Source organism: Balaenoptera physalus, assembly GCF_965194825.1.
Source record: "Balaenoptera physalus genome assembly, chromosome: 3".
Lineage (NCBI taxonomy): Eukaryota > Metazoa > Chordata > Mammalia > Artiodactyla > Balaenopteridae > Balaenoptera > Balaenoptera physalus.
The window spans coordinates 25,930,992-25,943,171 of NC_138890.1; the positions used below are offsets into that span (position 1 = coordinate 25,930,992).

General features: G+C 44.3%; 1 protein-coding gene across 2 annotated transcripts; it reads right to left on the reverse strand.

Annotated features, from left to right (window-relative positions):
- Positions 1–3,511: 3,511 nt before the first annotated feature.
- On the reverse strand, positions 3,512–11,978 carry RPL26L1 (ribosomal protein L26 like 1). 2 transcript variants are annotated; one of them, XM_082456348.1, is made up of 4 exons: positions 11,877–11,978; positions 11,371–11,547; positions 4,615–4,755; positions 3,512–3,825 (listed from the first exon to the last, which is right to left on the reverse strand). In XM_082456348.1, exons 1-4 carry the CDS (start codon positions 11,964–11,966, stop codon positions 3,697–3,699), a joined length of 537 nt encoding a protein of 178 aa, XP_082312474.1. In that variant the 5' UTR covers positions 11,967–11,978; the 3' UTR covers positions 3,512–3,696. The 2 variants fall into 2 exon arrangements, with proteins under 2 accessions (XP_082312474.1, XP_082312475.1); XM_082456349.1 differs by having other exon boundaries at positions 11,873–11,940.
- Between the last annotated feature and the right edge of the window lie 202 nt (positions 11,979–12,180).

Genomic DNA, 12,180 nt, shown 5'->3' on the forward strand with positions numbered 1-12,180 from the left:
ATGTTATTAAATCCATTTTACATATTAAGAAAGAGAGGCTCAGATTCGTAACTTGCCCAAAGTCTAGCTGTTTTAAGCGACAAAACCGGCATCTGAATGTAGGTCTTTGTAGCTCCTGTTCTTCCCACTAAGCCATGCTACCTCTCCTATTTCAAATAGTAAGTCAACCAAAACAAAACAAAAGCAAAATAAACCTTAAATTATACACTACTTAACAAGATAGAGACATCTAAGGCCTAAGATGAGACCTTTAAAAACCTGTTGCAGAATTAGCTGCCCTCCTACTAGGGATAGGCTAGGATGTGGTTGATTTAATTATTTCTGATGGACAAAGAATATTTTATTTATTACTGGTGCATGTTTATATTGTAATTATGGTGTTCAGGCTATACATCAATCTCATATAGTTATTTAAATTTGGATGACCTACTGTTCTCATGAAGACTTCTTTACAGATCAAACTTTGAGTAAAAACCCAATCATATATGCACAGAATATTTCTAGAAGGATACAAAAGACTGGAAACAGTGACTGCTTGTGGGGAGAACTTAGTGACTGAGAGTCAGCGTGACAAGGAAACTTACCTTTTTTTTTTTTTTTTTTGGCCATGCTGAGCGGCTTGTGGGATCTTAGTTCCCCAACCATCCCCGACCAAGGATTGAACCCATGCCCCTGCAATGGAAGTGTGGAGTCCTAACCACTGGACCACCAGGGAATTCCCAGGAAACTTACTTTTCACTGTATACCTTTTGTCCCTTTTTATGTTGTACTATATATATATTACTTCTTAAAAAAAAAAAAAAACTAATTTAAAAGAACAATGAACAAAGACCCAAGCCATTACCAGATTGGAACTGCTCAAAGTCTAGCATCAGCAGAGTATGAAGGACTCTTGGTTAGTACAGTTCTGCCGGGTTCCCAGAAGATTTGGTTACTTATTTGCCTACCCAACTCACATGGAAACCTCTGTAGCTGAACATCTCAACCCAAGTGCACTATGAAAGCAGACATTCAGAAGCAGTTATGTGAAGTTTAAAAGTTTGGAGTCTTCCCAAAATAGCACAAGGGGACTCACTCAAGTAAATGGACATCTGCAAATTTGATGAAAAGGTCAGTAGGAAACTGCTTAATTCAAACTCATTCCAGGAAACATGCTAAAAACCCCCAGGCCAAAACCTTGATAAGCAGGCCCACCCAGATGGCATTCTGCAGTCTCCATTTCCTGCAGCAGCCCAAACATTGCTGCCTTTAAACCCTCCCCCTTTGTTCAAGAACCAGCATTTATCCAAACTCCCTGGAGAAAAACTTTCCCCTCTGCTCCTGCAGACAAACGCACTGCCAATCTCCTCAGAAAGACAATAGCTAACATTTGCTGAGCTCTCTGTGCTTTACATGCAGTATCTCAAGTAGTAAGTCTGACAACTCTGTGAAGTAGGTACTCTTCTCTTTTCTTTTTTTTTTCTTTTCTTTCTCTTTTTCTTTTTTTCTTTCTTTCTTTCTCCTTCCTTCCTTCCTTCTTCTTAATAAATTTATTTACTTTATTTTTGGCTGCATTGGGTCTTCGTTGCTGTGTGCTCTTTCTCTAGTTGCGGCGAGCGGGGGCTACTCTACGTTGCGGTGCACGGGCTTCTCATTGCGGTGGCTTCTCTTGCTGCGGAGCACGGGCTCTAGGTGCGCAGGCTTCAGTAGTTGTGGCACACGGGCTCAGTAGTTGTGGCTCATGGGCTCTAGAGCGCAGGCTCAGTAGTTGTGACGCACGGGCTTAGTTGCGCCGCGGCATGTGGGATCTTCCCAGACCAGGGCTCAAACCCGTGTCCCCTACGTTGGCAGGCAGATTCTTAACCACTGCACCACCAGGGAAGTCCCAGAGGTAGGTACTCTTTTCATCTCAATTTTATAAATGACAAACCTGAGGCCCAGAGAGGTTAGGCCATTTGCCCAGGGTCACACAGCTAGGAGCTGACCGAGCTGGGATTAGAGCTCTCAATTGATGTCAAATTCCTGCTCTTGATCATGCACTATTATTCACATGGCTGATGATAAAAAGCCTGGTGTGACTTGGGGGAGATTACAGCTCTCAGAGCTCCTATCTAACACTTGTACTGAACAAAGTTGCTGAAAAGAAACCAAATCTAACTCTTAGGAAATATAATTTAGGTTTCATGGTGAGTGTAATGGCTGGAGCCTAGGGCCCAGACCAGCCATCAGAAGATGTCATCCTACTACAAAAATAATCTAGTTTGAAATCTGACTTTTATGCAAATTTGGGGCCCTGAAACATGTGTTGTTCGAGAATGAAGACAAAACTGCAAATTAGAAAAATAAAGCACAGCCCTCTGGTTGACCTACTTGTTATGCTCCCTAGACATACAGTTCAGTGTGCTAACATAGCCACCATGTTTTGGGCACCTGCTCTATTTTATGTGCTGTGTGTATACATCCTAATCCACAATTTCCCAAATTTACCTAGTCATAAGCATCATACAAGGGCCATATGAAAAATACAGATGCACATGGGACCTGACGAGTTCTCTCTTCAGACGTACTGTATCACAGAATCTCCAGACAAGAGTTGGAGACTATTTTAGCAACCACCCATGTGACTCCTAAAATCAGGGGAATCTGGTGGACTGCTACTTTAATTTTCAGCCTTGAAGATCAGCGTTTCCAGCTTCTTACCTAGACTAGAGAAACTGAAGGTCATAAAAACGGCTGTCTGAAGACCAGAGCAGGACTTGAATCAAGATCCGTCTGGCTACAGAGCCAGTATCATTCCGCCTACTCTTAAATCAATGCCACAGTCAGAGCATGCATACTGAGTTCTGTGGTGTGTGATCTTAGCAATCTTCAGTGAAAAATCATTCCTTCTTTGAGTGCAAAGTGAATGTCAGAATTTGAAATAGAAGTTAATTGAACAATAATAGCGATATTAGAATTTATACACTCACACTTTCAAAGTGTGCTCAGAAATAGCCCATTTGATCCTGGCATTTTATTTCTGCATTTTCCATGAGACAGGAAGGCAATGAAGGTATTACCATCTTTTTACTACTGAGAAAATGGAAGCTCAGAGAAGAGCTGTTTGCTCAAAGGCCTTTGACTGTCCAGTAGTAGAGCTGGGATTGGAGCTTGACGACTGGTGACAGTGCTTTTCCCACTAAGCACTAATGCTTTTACTGCTACAAATATGTAAATTCTTCTCTGTTCCATATAAATGTGTAGGCTCTTGTCAGACTCCAGGAAAGGGCTGACCTAAGAGCAGGAGGAACGCCAGAGGCAGATGGCTGTGGGAGGTGAATGTCCTTTGATGCACCGAAGCCTGGGTTCAAATCCCAGCTCTCTCTCTCATGCTCTCTGGGATTTGGACAATTAACCTAAACTCATTTTCTTCACCAGTCAAAATGGGAAATAACTGATTCAATCAACATTTATTAAGAAACACCAGAGTGTCAGATAAACCCTGTGTTACTAGAGAGCCATAAAAGGCAATAAATATGTTTTGGAACAAGAAAACATGTCCAATTTTTATTCATAAAATTATTAATCGAAACAGCAAAAGTAGATATACAGAGCCACATATCAATAACGAAACAGGAAGGAAATGAAACGTTCCAGAGACACCTCGAAAAGTTTCAAAGGAATACACACCAGGCAAAAGAATCTACAGATAAACCGTGGTTGCACAAAAGGTAATATTCATTCCTGCATTTTCTCAATAAGTTCTTCCTTATATTTGCCTTTCTCTTTTCCAACTTGTCGAGATTTGGCTTTTCGTTCAAGAATTTTTTTCCGATCTTTGTCCAGTTTTAGCCTGGTAATAACCACCTGTTAGCATGAGAGAATAAACAAGATATTGAATTTTTTTTTTTTTTTTTAAGGAGAAAGGACTTATAACCACAATTAATCTTATATAGCAGATCTTCCCTCGACAACAGCAGCTTGGGTTCCTTCTTCTGCTACCCAATGCCCAGCTCCTAACTCTTGAGGATCTAGAAGACCATTTAGATAATTTAGTGGTACGAAGTGTCATTTAGCTTGTGAAACATTATACTACCGACATGGATGGCTTGTCTATCCATGTTGGCAATATAATTTGCCCTTGGCTGGCAAAATGCCCTTGGCTGGCAAAATGCATTGTTTTAAAAATACCTGCATTCCCACCAGCTACTGGGCAATACAGAGATCATAAAGATGAGTGAGACCCAACCATTCTGCCCTTAAGGATCTGAAACTCTGGAGGAGAGACCCTACAATACAACGTATAAAATGGGAGGTTAAAGGAGGAACAGCATATTCCACCAGGTGGGTGTGAGGGCCGAAGGAAGAGGTGTTCTCTCTTGTCCCTCTGGACACTCTCTAGTGGGAAAGTGATGCCTGGAATGCCTGGAACACTCTTGCTACCAGCTTGCAGATGGGGCCTTCACCAAGGATGACAAAACAGATAGGGAAAGGAACTGGATCTCTTACGATATCACTAAACCAGTGAACCAACCAAGCCTTCCTCCCAAGGAAGTCCTTACCATGGCCGCCTGTGCAGACAGTACCAACAGCCAACAACTCTAGCAGGAATGCTATACTACACGCCCACTACCACTGCGCAGTCCCAGGCCATACCTTGCTTGGGTGAATGCCCACGTGGACAGTTGTGCCATTAGCCTTCTCACGCTGCACCCGCTCGATGTAGATGACATATTTCTTTCTGTACACCTGGACTACCTTGCCAATTTGCTGACCTTTATAGTGTCCTCGAACCACCTGAGAGAAAATACAAAAGAGAATTCTCCCCATTTCTAATGCTTGAACATCATAGTGAGGAAACAAATTATCAGGAACACACAGGCTAAAAATAGAACTTTTTGTATTCAGGCAAATTTTGAATTTTGATTCAATCAAAATCAGCTGGGTTTTTTTTTTTTTTGGTATAAATCTGCTTTGTATTATTCTTAGTCAGGTGGAAATTCTTTGCCTGTATTTTTTTCTTCTCTTACCTGAACAAAACATTCCTTGAACTAAGATGGTCATCACATGACTAGTCCTGAGAGTAAAAGAATATAATCGCTGTACATCTAAAACTAATACATGTTAGGGACTTCCCTGGTGGTCCAGTGGTTAAGAATCCACCTGCCAATGCAGGGGACACGGGTTCGATCCCTGGTCCAGGAAGATCCCACATGCCGTGGAGCAACTAAGCCCGTGCACCATAACTACTAAGCCCACATGCCACAACTGCTGAAGTCCCTGCGCTCTAGGGCCCATGTGCCGCAACTACTGAAGCCCATGCGTCTAGAGTCCGTGCTCCACAACAAGAGAGCTACTACTACTAAGTAGCTCTACTAAGTAGCTCTACTAAGCCAACACAATGAGAAGCCCGTGCACTGCAACGAAGAGTAGACCCCGCTCGCCGCAACTAGAGAAAGCCCACACGCAGCTATGAAGATCCAGCGCAGCCAAAAATAAATATTAAAAAATAAATAAAACTAATACGTGTTATATGTCAATTATAGCTCAATTTTTTACAAAAAGTAAAATAAAAAATATATATAATCACTCTCAAGATCTAAACAGAGAATGGTTAAAGAAATTATACTTAGTAACTGAATCACTTTGCTGTACACCAGAAACTAACACAACATTGTAAATCAACTATACTTCAATTAAAAAAAAAATTATATTGAGATTCTCAGGCAACCATCTAAAACCCATGTTTTCAAAAAACAATTTATGACCAAGGAAAATGCTCAAGATATGACCTTTAGAGAAAAAAGAATACAAGGCTATATATATAGCCTGAATCTTACGTGTATATGCTTCATATATATATATGGCATATAACATGAGATGAAGACATATCCAGATGTCAATAATGGTTGCCATTAGGAAGGAAGGAGAATTACTAATGACTATTTTTTAATTTATGTTCTTCTAAATTTCAAGATTTCTACAATTAATACAAATATTTTATAGTCAGAAAAAAAATAAAACGTTAAATTAAAATCTTGTGGGCTATTTTTGCAACTAAAAGTCAGCTCATACTCCAATTCTGTTCAAACACCAACTAGATTATGGTTTCCCTAAAGGCAGGAGCCTATTGAGCAGTAGCCATATAAGCACAGAGGAAATACTACATGTAAAGAACTGGCAAATCTCAATACTCCTAAAATGTCTACCCACATTGTTCAGCTTACTCACCAGGGTGATTTTCAGGTTGAAAAGACAACAGCTATGCATGCCTCACTGAAAATCCACCACAGTCTACGTGACCAGAGACCCTCACATGGAAAAAGTAGGTGAAAAAGCCCCTATTAACTACCATCCTGATTGAAGAAAGATGTTAATAAAAGGAGTCAAAGGAACACCTGTGATAAAGAGAAGTGGACAAACGCTAGACCCAGCGAGGAGGGAGACAGGATAAGACTCAATCGACTGTGGAAAGGTGAGGGAGAAGAGGCGAGGATGACATCCAGAGTCTGGCTGGGCAACTGGATGGATGGATGTGCCTTTCCCGGAGGCATGGAACATGAAAATTCCATACACAGCGGGAAGGCCAACTGGGCTGGTGACAAAGACCTGCGAGTCATCCACAGAGATGGCAACTCAAAGCCTGATTTTACTTAGGGAGCTGGTGGTACAAGAATGTAGAAATCTGAGAAAAGCCAACATTTTGGAAGAGCTTACAAAAGAGACTGAAGTGGCCAGGAAGAATGGCAAACCAGGAAGTGTGGTGTTAGAGTAGCCAAGACAAGAAGGTCAAATGCCCTAGGATGGTCAGCTACTGGAAGGATAAAGTAACAGCTGACAACAAGCTGGTCACTGGTGGTCATGGCTACAGTGCTTTCGATGGAGTGGTGGGATGGAAACCGTTACGATAAGGCAATGAGTTCACCGGAGGTGAGAAGACGAAGGTGAAAAAAGACTGACCCAAGGAGCTTGGATCTGAAGAGGATGAGAGAGGACACATGTTCAACGTGGATGTGAAGTTAAAGGATAATTTTCTATTTTTAAAGAGGGGGAAACATGAATATGTTTAAATGCTGATGAGAAGGAACAAGTATGGAGGAAGAGGTAAAGGAAACTGTAGAGAAAGGGGATAACAGATAGAAGGATCTCAAGAGGGGAGAAGAGAGTGGTGGATGTCACATGCAGTGGCAGCAGGATAGCTTACACAGAAACAGGGATTTCTCTTTCACTGTAACAGGAGAGAATGAAGACGGGAGGGGTGCAACTGCAGGTAAGTCAGAGGGTGTGGAGCCGGGAGTTCTGCAAGATCCTGGACAATAGTTCTAATTTCCTCTGTAAAATAGGAGGCATAGTCAACTGCTCAGAGAAAGAGGTAGGTGAGATTTAGAAGATCCCAAGAGAGAAAAGGCAGTTTTAACAAACCTAATTGGGACGATTTTATTCTCCTGGTCAGGGAAGTGCTTACTCAGTATGGCCTTTGGAGTTAAGAGACCTGGATTCCTGGCTCAGACACTCATTTTCTATATTATTCTTTATTACTTTACCTGAGTTTCATTTTCTTCATATCTAAAAAGGAAACCATTCATAACCCCACAGGCATTAAAAAAATGGCAGCTCCTTCTCCCCTGCCCTCCTTTTCTTTTTTTTTACACATTTAAAAAAAAATTTATTTATTTTATTTATTTATTTTTGGCTGTGTTGGGCCTTCGTTGCTGCGCACGGGCTTTCTCTAGTTACGGTGAGCGGGAGCTACTCTTTGTTGTGGTGTGCGGGCTTCCCGTTGTAGTGGCCTCTCTTGTTTCGGAGTACAGGCTCTAGGCTCACGGACTTCAGTAGATGTGGCTCGCAGGCTCTAGAGCGCACACTCAGTAGTTGTGGCGCATGGGCTTAGTTGCTCCGTGGCATGTGGAATCTTCCCGGACCAGGGCTCGAACCCATGTCCCCTGTGTTGGCAGACAGATTCTTAACCACTGCACCACCAGGGAAGCCCCTGCCCTCCTTTTCTTTATCTCACCTTCCAATTCCATCCAGTCAACAGTTTTCATCCATTCAATAAATATTGACTGTGCCCCTGTTGTGCGCCAGGCTCTGCACTGAGGTCAGGTAACAAAAAAGAAAAGTTCTCTGGCCTCACGGAGCTTAGTCTGATGGGTAGTAGGCAGTTAACAGGTAAACATGCAAATATATAATCCTAACTGGAACAGGGCACATGGGAAGATACTGAGATGATAAAAAATGGTCTATGTCATATTAAGGTGATGCTACATGGTTTTACATCTGCCAAAACTCACCTGTGCATTTCACTGTATGTAAATTATGCCTCAGTTTTTTTAAAAAAATGATCTCAAATTGTGTTCATTGCTATGAAAAAAGAATAAAGGATGCTATACTAAAATACTGAGTAGTATCTGGAAAGGCTTTTCTGAGGAACTGACATTAATATAAGAGCTGCAAAAGGAGGAGTTAGCCAGGTAAAGGGGAGAAGAGCACTCCAGGCAGAGGGAGCGTTCTGGACAAAGACGCAGAGGGAGAAAAGATTTAGGTGCATCTAAGGACCTGAAAAGACCAATGTGTTTGAAGTACAGAGCATGTGGGGGATAATGAGATGAGGTCAGAGAATTAGACCTGGACTGGCTCACACAGGGCCTTGTCAATGACTTAGATTTTACAGGAAGCACATCAAGCACCACTGATAGGTGTTAAGCAGGATCTGATTTGCAAACAATGCCACTCTGTGGAGAATGGACTAGAGTAACAGTGGAAGCTACAGATGCTTTGAACTAAAATGGAAATATAAAGAAGTGGTCAGATTCAAGACTTATTTTGGAGGTAAAATCAACAAGACTTAGTGATAGATTAGAAGACAGGGGTTAGGGAAAGTTAATAATTTAAAGGTTTATGGTATACCTAAGTGGGGAGATAGAAGTGTCACTTATTGAGGTGTGAAAGATGGGAGGAGAATCCGATCTTAGAGGCAGTGGGAATATCAGGATCTCATGCATAAGAAGCTTGAGATGTCTGTGAGATATCCAAATACAGATGTTCAGCAGGCAGTTAGATCTACAGCTCTGTGGTCAGAAAAGTAGTTTGGACTGGGATGTAAAAGAGGAAGGTGTTAGCACAGAGCAGACATTTAAAACTTTAGGAATAAATATTACCACCTAGGTAGACCACGTAGGCCAGCCAATGGAAGACCAGGTGCAGGCCCTGACAAACTCCAGCATTTAGGGACCAGACAGAGGAGAAATAGCCAGCAAAGGAGTCTGAGAAGTTGCAAGTAAATTGTGAACCTGAAGTGTCACAGAAGCTAAAAAGAGAAACTATTTCAAGAAGTAAGGTGGTGCAACCTATGCCAAATGCTGCTGAAAAAGTCAAGGACGGGGCTTCCCTGGTGGCCCAGTGGTTAAGAATCTGCCTGCCAATGCAGGGGACACGGGTTTGAGCCCTGGTCTGGGAAGATCCCACATGCCGCAGAGCAACTAAGCCCGTGCACCACAACTGCTGAGCCTGCGCTCTAGGGCCCATGAGCCACAACTACTGAGCCCGCGAGCCACAACTGCTGAGCCCATGTGCCGCAACTGCTGAAGCCCACGTGCCTAGAACCCGTGCTCCGCAACAAGAGAAGCCACTGCAATGAGAAGCCCGCGCACCGCAATGAAGAGTAGCCCCCGCTCGCCACAACTAGAGAAAGCCCACGCGCAGCAACAAGGACTCAACGCAGCCAGAAAAAAAACAAAAACAAAAGTCAAGGACAGTGAGACCAAGATGTGACCACTGAATTTAGTCATAAAGAGGTTGGTGGGGACTTCCCTGGTGGCACAGTGGTTAAGAATCTGCCTACCAATTCAGGGGACACGGGTTCAAGCCCTGGTCCGGGAAGATTCCACATGCTGTGGAACAACTAAGCCCATGCGCCACAACTACTGAGCCTGCACTCTACAACCCGCGAGCCACAACTAGTGAGCCCATGTGCCACAACTACCGAAGCCCATGCACCTAGAGCCCGTGCCCTGCAATGAGAAGCCCGCACACTGCAACAAAGAGAAAGCCCCGCGCAGCAACAAAGACCCAATGCAGCCATAAATAAATACATACATACATAAATACATAAATAAATAAATAAGAGGTTATTGGTGATCTCAGCCAAAAGCAGTTTCTGTAAAGTAAAGAATCCAGATTTTCCAGGTCTCTTGCAAAACTGAAGAATCTGACAACAACTGAATGTAACTGAAGAGTCTTCATTTGCCTATCGCAGCAATGGGCTGAGGGTATATGACTATCTCTCTTAAAAGAGCCCACTTCCTTTAATTTGCCTAACTAGACCCTAGAGGCATTTGCAATCCCCCCATTCTAGAACATGTCTGATGGGAAGGATCCAGGAGAGAAGAGGTTGAACCATACTTCTGAATTAATTTTTTCTACGCTATTCCTGTCACAGTCTCAGCCTAACTTATCCCCTGCTTCCACTCTTTTCCTCCTCAAAGCTTCAGAGTCCCAGTGCCTTAGGTGATCCACCAAATCCCTTACTTCATTCTCTAAAACAATGGTTCTCAACTGGGGGAGGGTGGCAGGGGTGGATTTTGCTCCCCAGAGACACTGGGCAATACCTGGAAAAATTGCTGCTTGCCATAACTGTGAGGAGGTGCTACTGGCATCTGGTGGGGAGAGACCAGGGGTGCTGCTAAACATCCTACAGTGCCCAGGAGAGCTCAGCACAACAAAGAATAATCCAGCCCGAGAAGTCAATAGTGCTGAGGTTTTAAGAGGGGCCTGTAGGTCTTGTGCACTGTTAGTGTTCTAGGGAACACTGCCTGGGAAGTGCTCAATAAATATTCCCTCAAGGAATGAACACAGCCCCTGTCTATTTTACTCACCCTCACTTCCCCTCCCTACTATACATCCTAATCCTAAGCTCCAGTCACAGAGAACAGAGGGCATATACTTTCTCACATGGGCCGTACTCTCACAATTTCAGGCCTCTGACTTGCTGCTGCTTCTCCATTCTCCCCGCCAAGTCCAGCACCATCAAATGCCCAGCTTCCACTAAACTCCATGATACCAAAACCCTACTCTTATCGCAAAACATTCCCCTGCAAAGTCTGGTTCAAATAGCCACCCTGGGCAATGTCTGGCAAACTAGCAGCCTCGCAGACAAAGTAAGAAAACAAAGAGTTTTGCTTGGCTGGGACAGTATATTTCTCAAATTATTATTATTAAAGAATTGAGTTGGAATGCTCTAAATTAGGCTGGACAGGGCCTCTCTGGTGACTCTGGGCCCCATCTCCGGTCTAACACATCTGCAGGGTCACATTACCTGCCAGTCCTCCACGTCCAAGCACACTCGACGTTCTCAGGCAGAGGCGGCGCCCGAGCGCCACGCAGCTGGGTAACTAGAGCCCGGAGGACACGTACCTGGACCTCGTCGTCCTTGCGGATGGGCATGGAGCGAACGTTGTACTTCTGCCGCAGCTCCTTGGAGAGCGGAGACGACATGATCTTCCTGCGCACGTGGGAGGGGGCATTGAAGTGACGTTTGCGGTTTTTGCTGCGGTCCGAGGTCACGAAGGGGTTGAACTTCATGGTGACGGTCTGCAAAGAAAGGCAAGGGAGAGAGCGAAGGGACGCTCAATGGGGTACCGGGACATTCTCTCCACCCAGGACACTTCTCCCATCCCCGCGCAAGGGCTCTAGGGAGGTGGCCTCGGAAGAAGGCGACTGAAGGAAAATGAAGGATATGAGGGCTCTGGGTGTTACACAGAGCAAGGCGTACGTGGGGAGCACATGCTTGACTAAACGGATGTGGGGCGAAGGTGGCACTGGGATCTTGAGGCTGACTGAGGGAGGACGGCTCGGACTGCACGGTTGGGGGTCACGCAGAGAGATGTCTAGGGAGGCATGCAACCCCTGCACTCACCTACCTGGCGACCGCAGGGTTTAGACCCTGGGCGCGCAAGGCCGGAAGTGAGGCTTCCTTGCCGCGCAAGCGCAGAAAGAAAGCAATGCTCCATTCCTATCGGAACGAAACTGAATAGCGCCCCCTCAGGCTTGGGGTGGGATCGCAGCGCCTCGTTTTCGGGGGCCATGGGAGCGCTAGGCGGCTCCGGGGGTCATGCCTGGAACCCGGTGACTTGGTGCCGCTGAGGAGAAGGGGCCAGCAATAAAGGCTTGTTGATGTTCTTTTAATAGGTACATTTTCAGTAGTCTCTCTCCTACCCCAAACTC

Excerpts from the sequence above, each read along its gene's own strand:
- RPL26L1 (XM_082456348.1), bottom strand. The coding sequence starts at position 11,966 with ATGGAGCATTGCTTTCTTTCTGCGCTTGCGCGGCAAGGAAGCCTCACT. Across the intron at positions 11,548-11,876 it reads CTAAACCCTGCGGTCGCCAG|ACCGTCACCATGAAGTTCAA; the intron begins GTAGGTGAGTGC and ends CTTTCTTTGCAG. Across the intron at positions 4,756-11,370 it reads GCAAGGACGACGAGGTCCAG|GTGGTTCGAGGACACTATAA; the intron begins GTACGTGTCCTC and ends ATTTTCTCTCAG.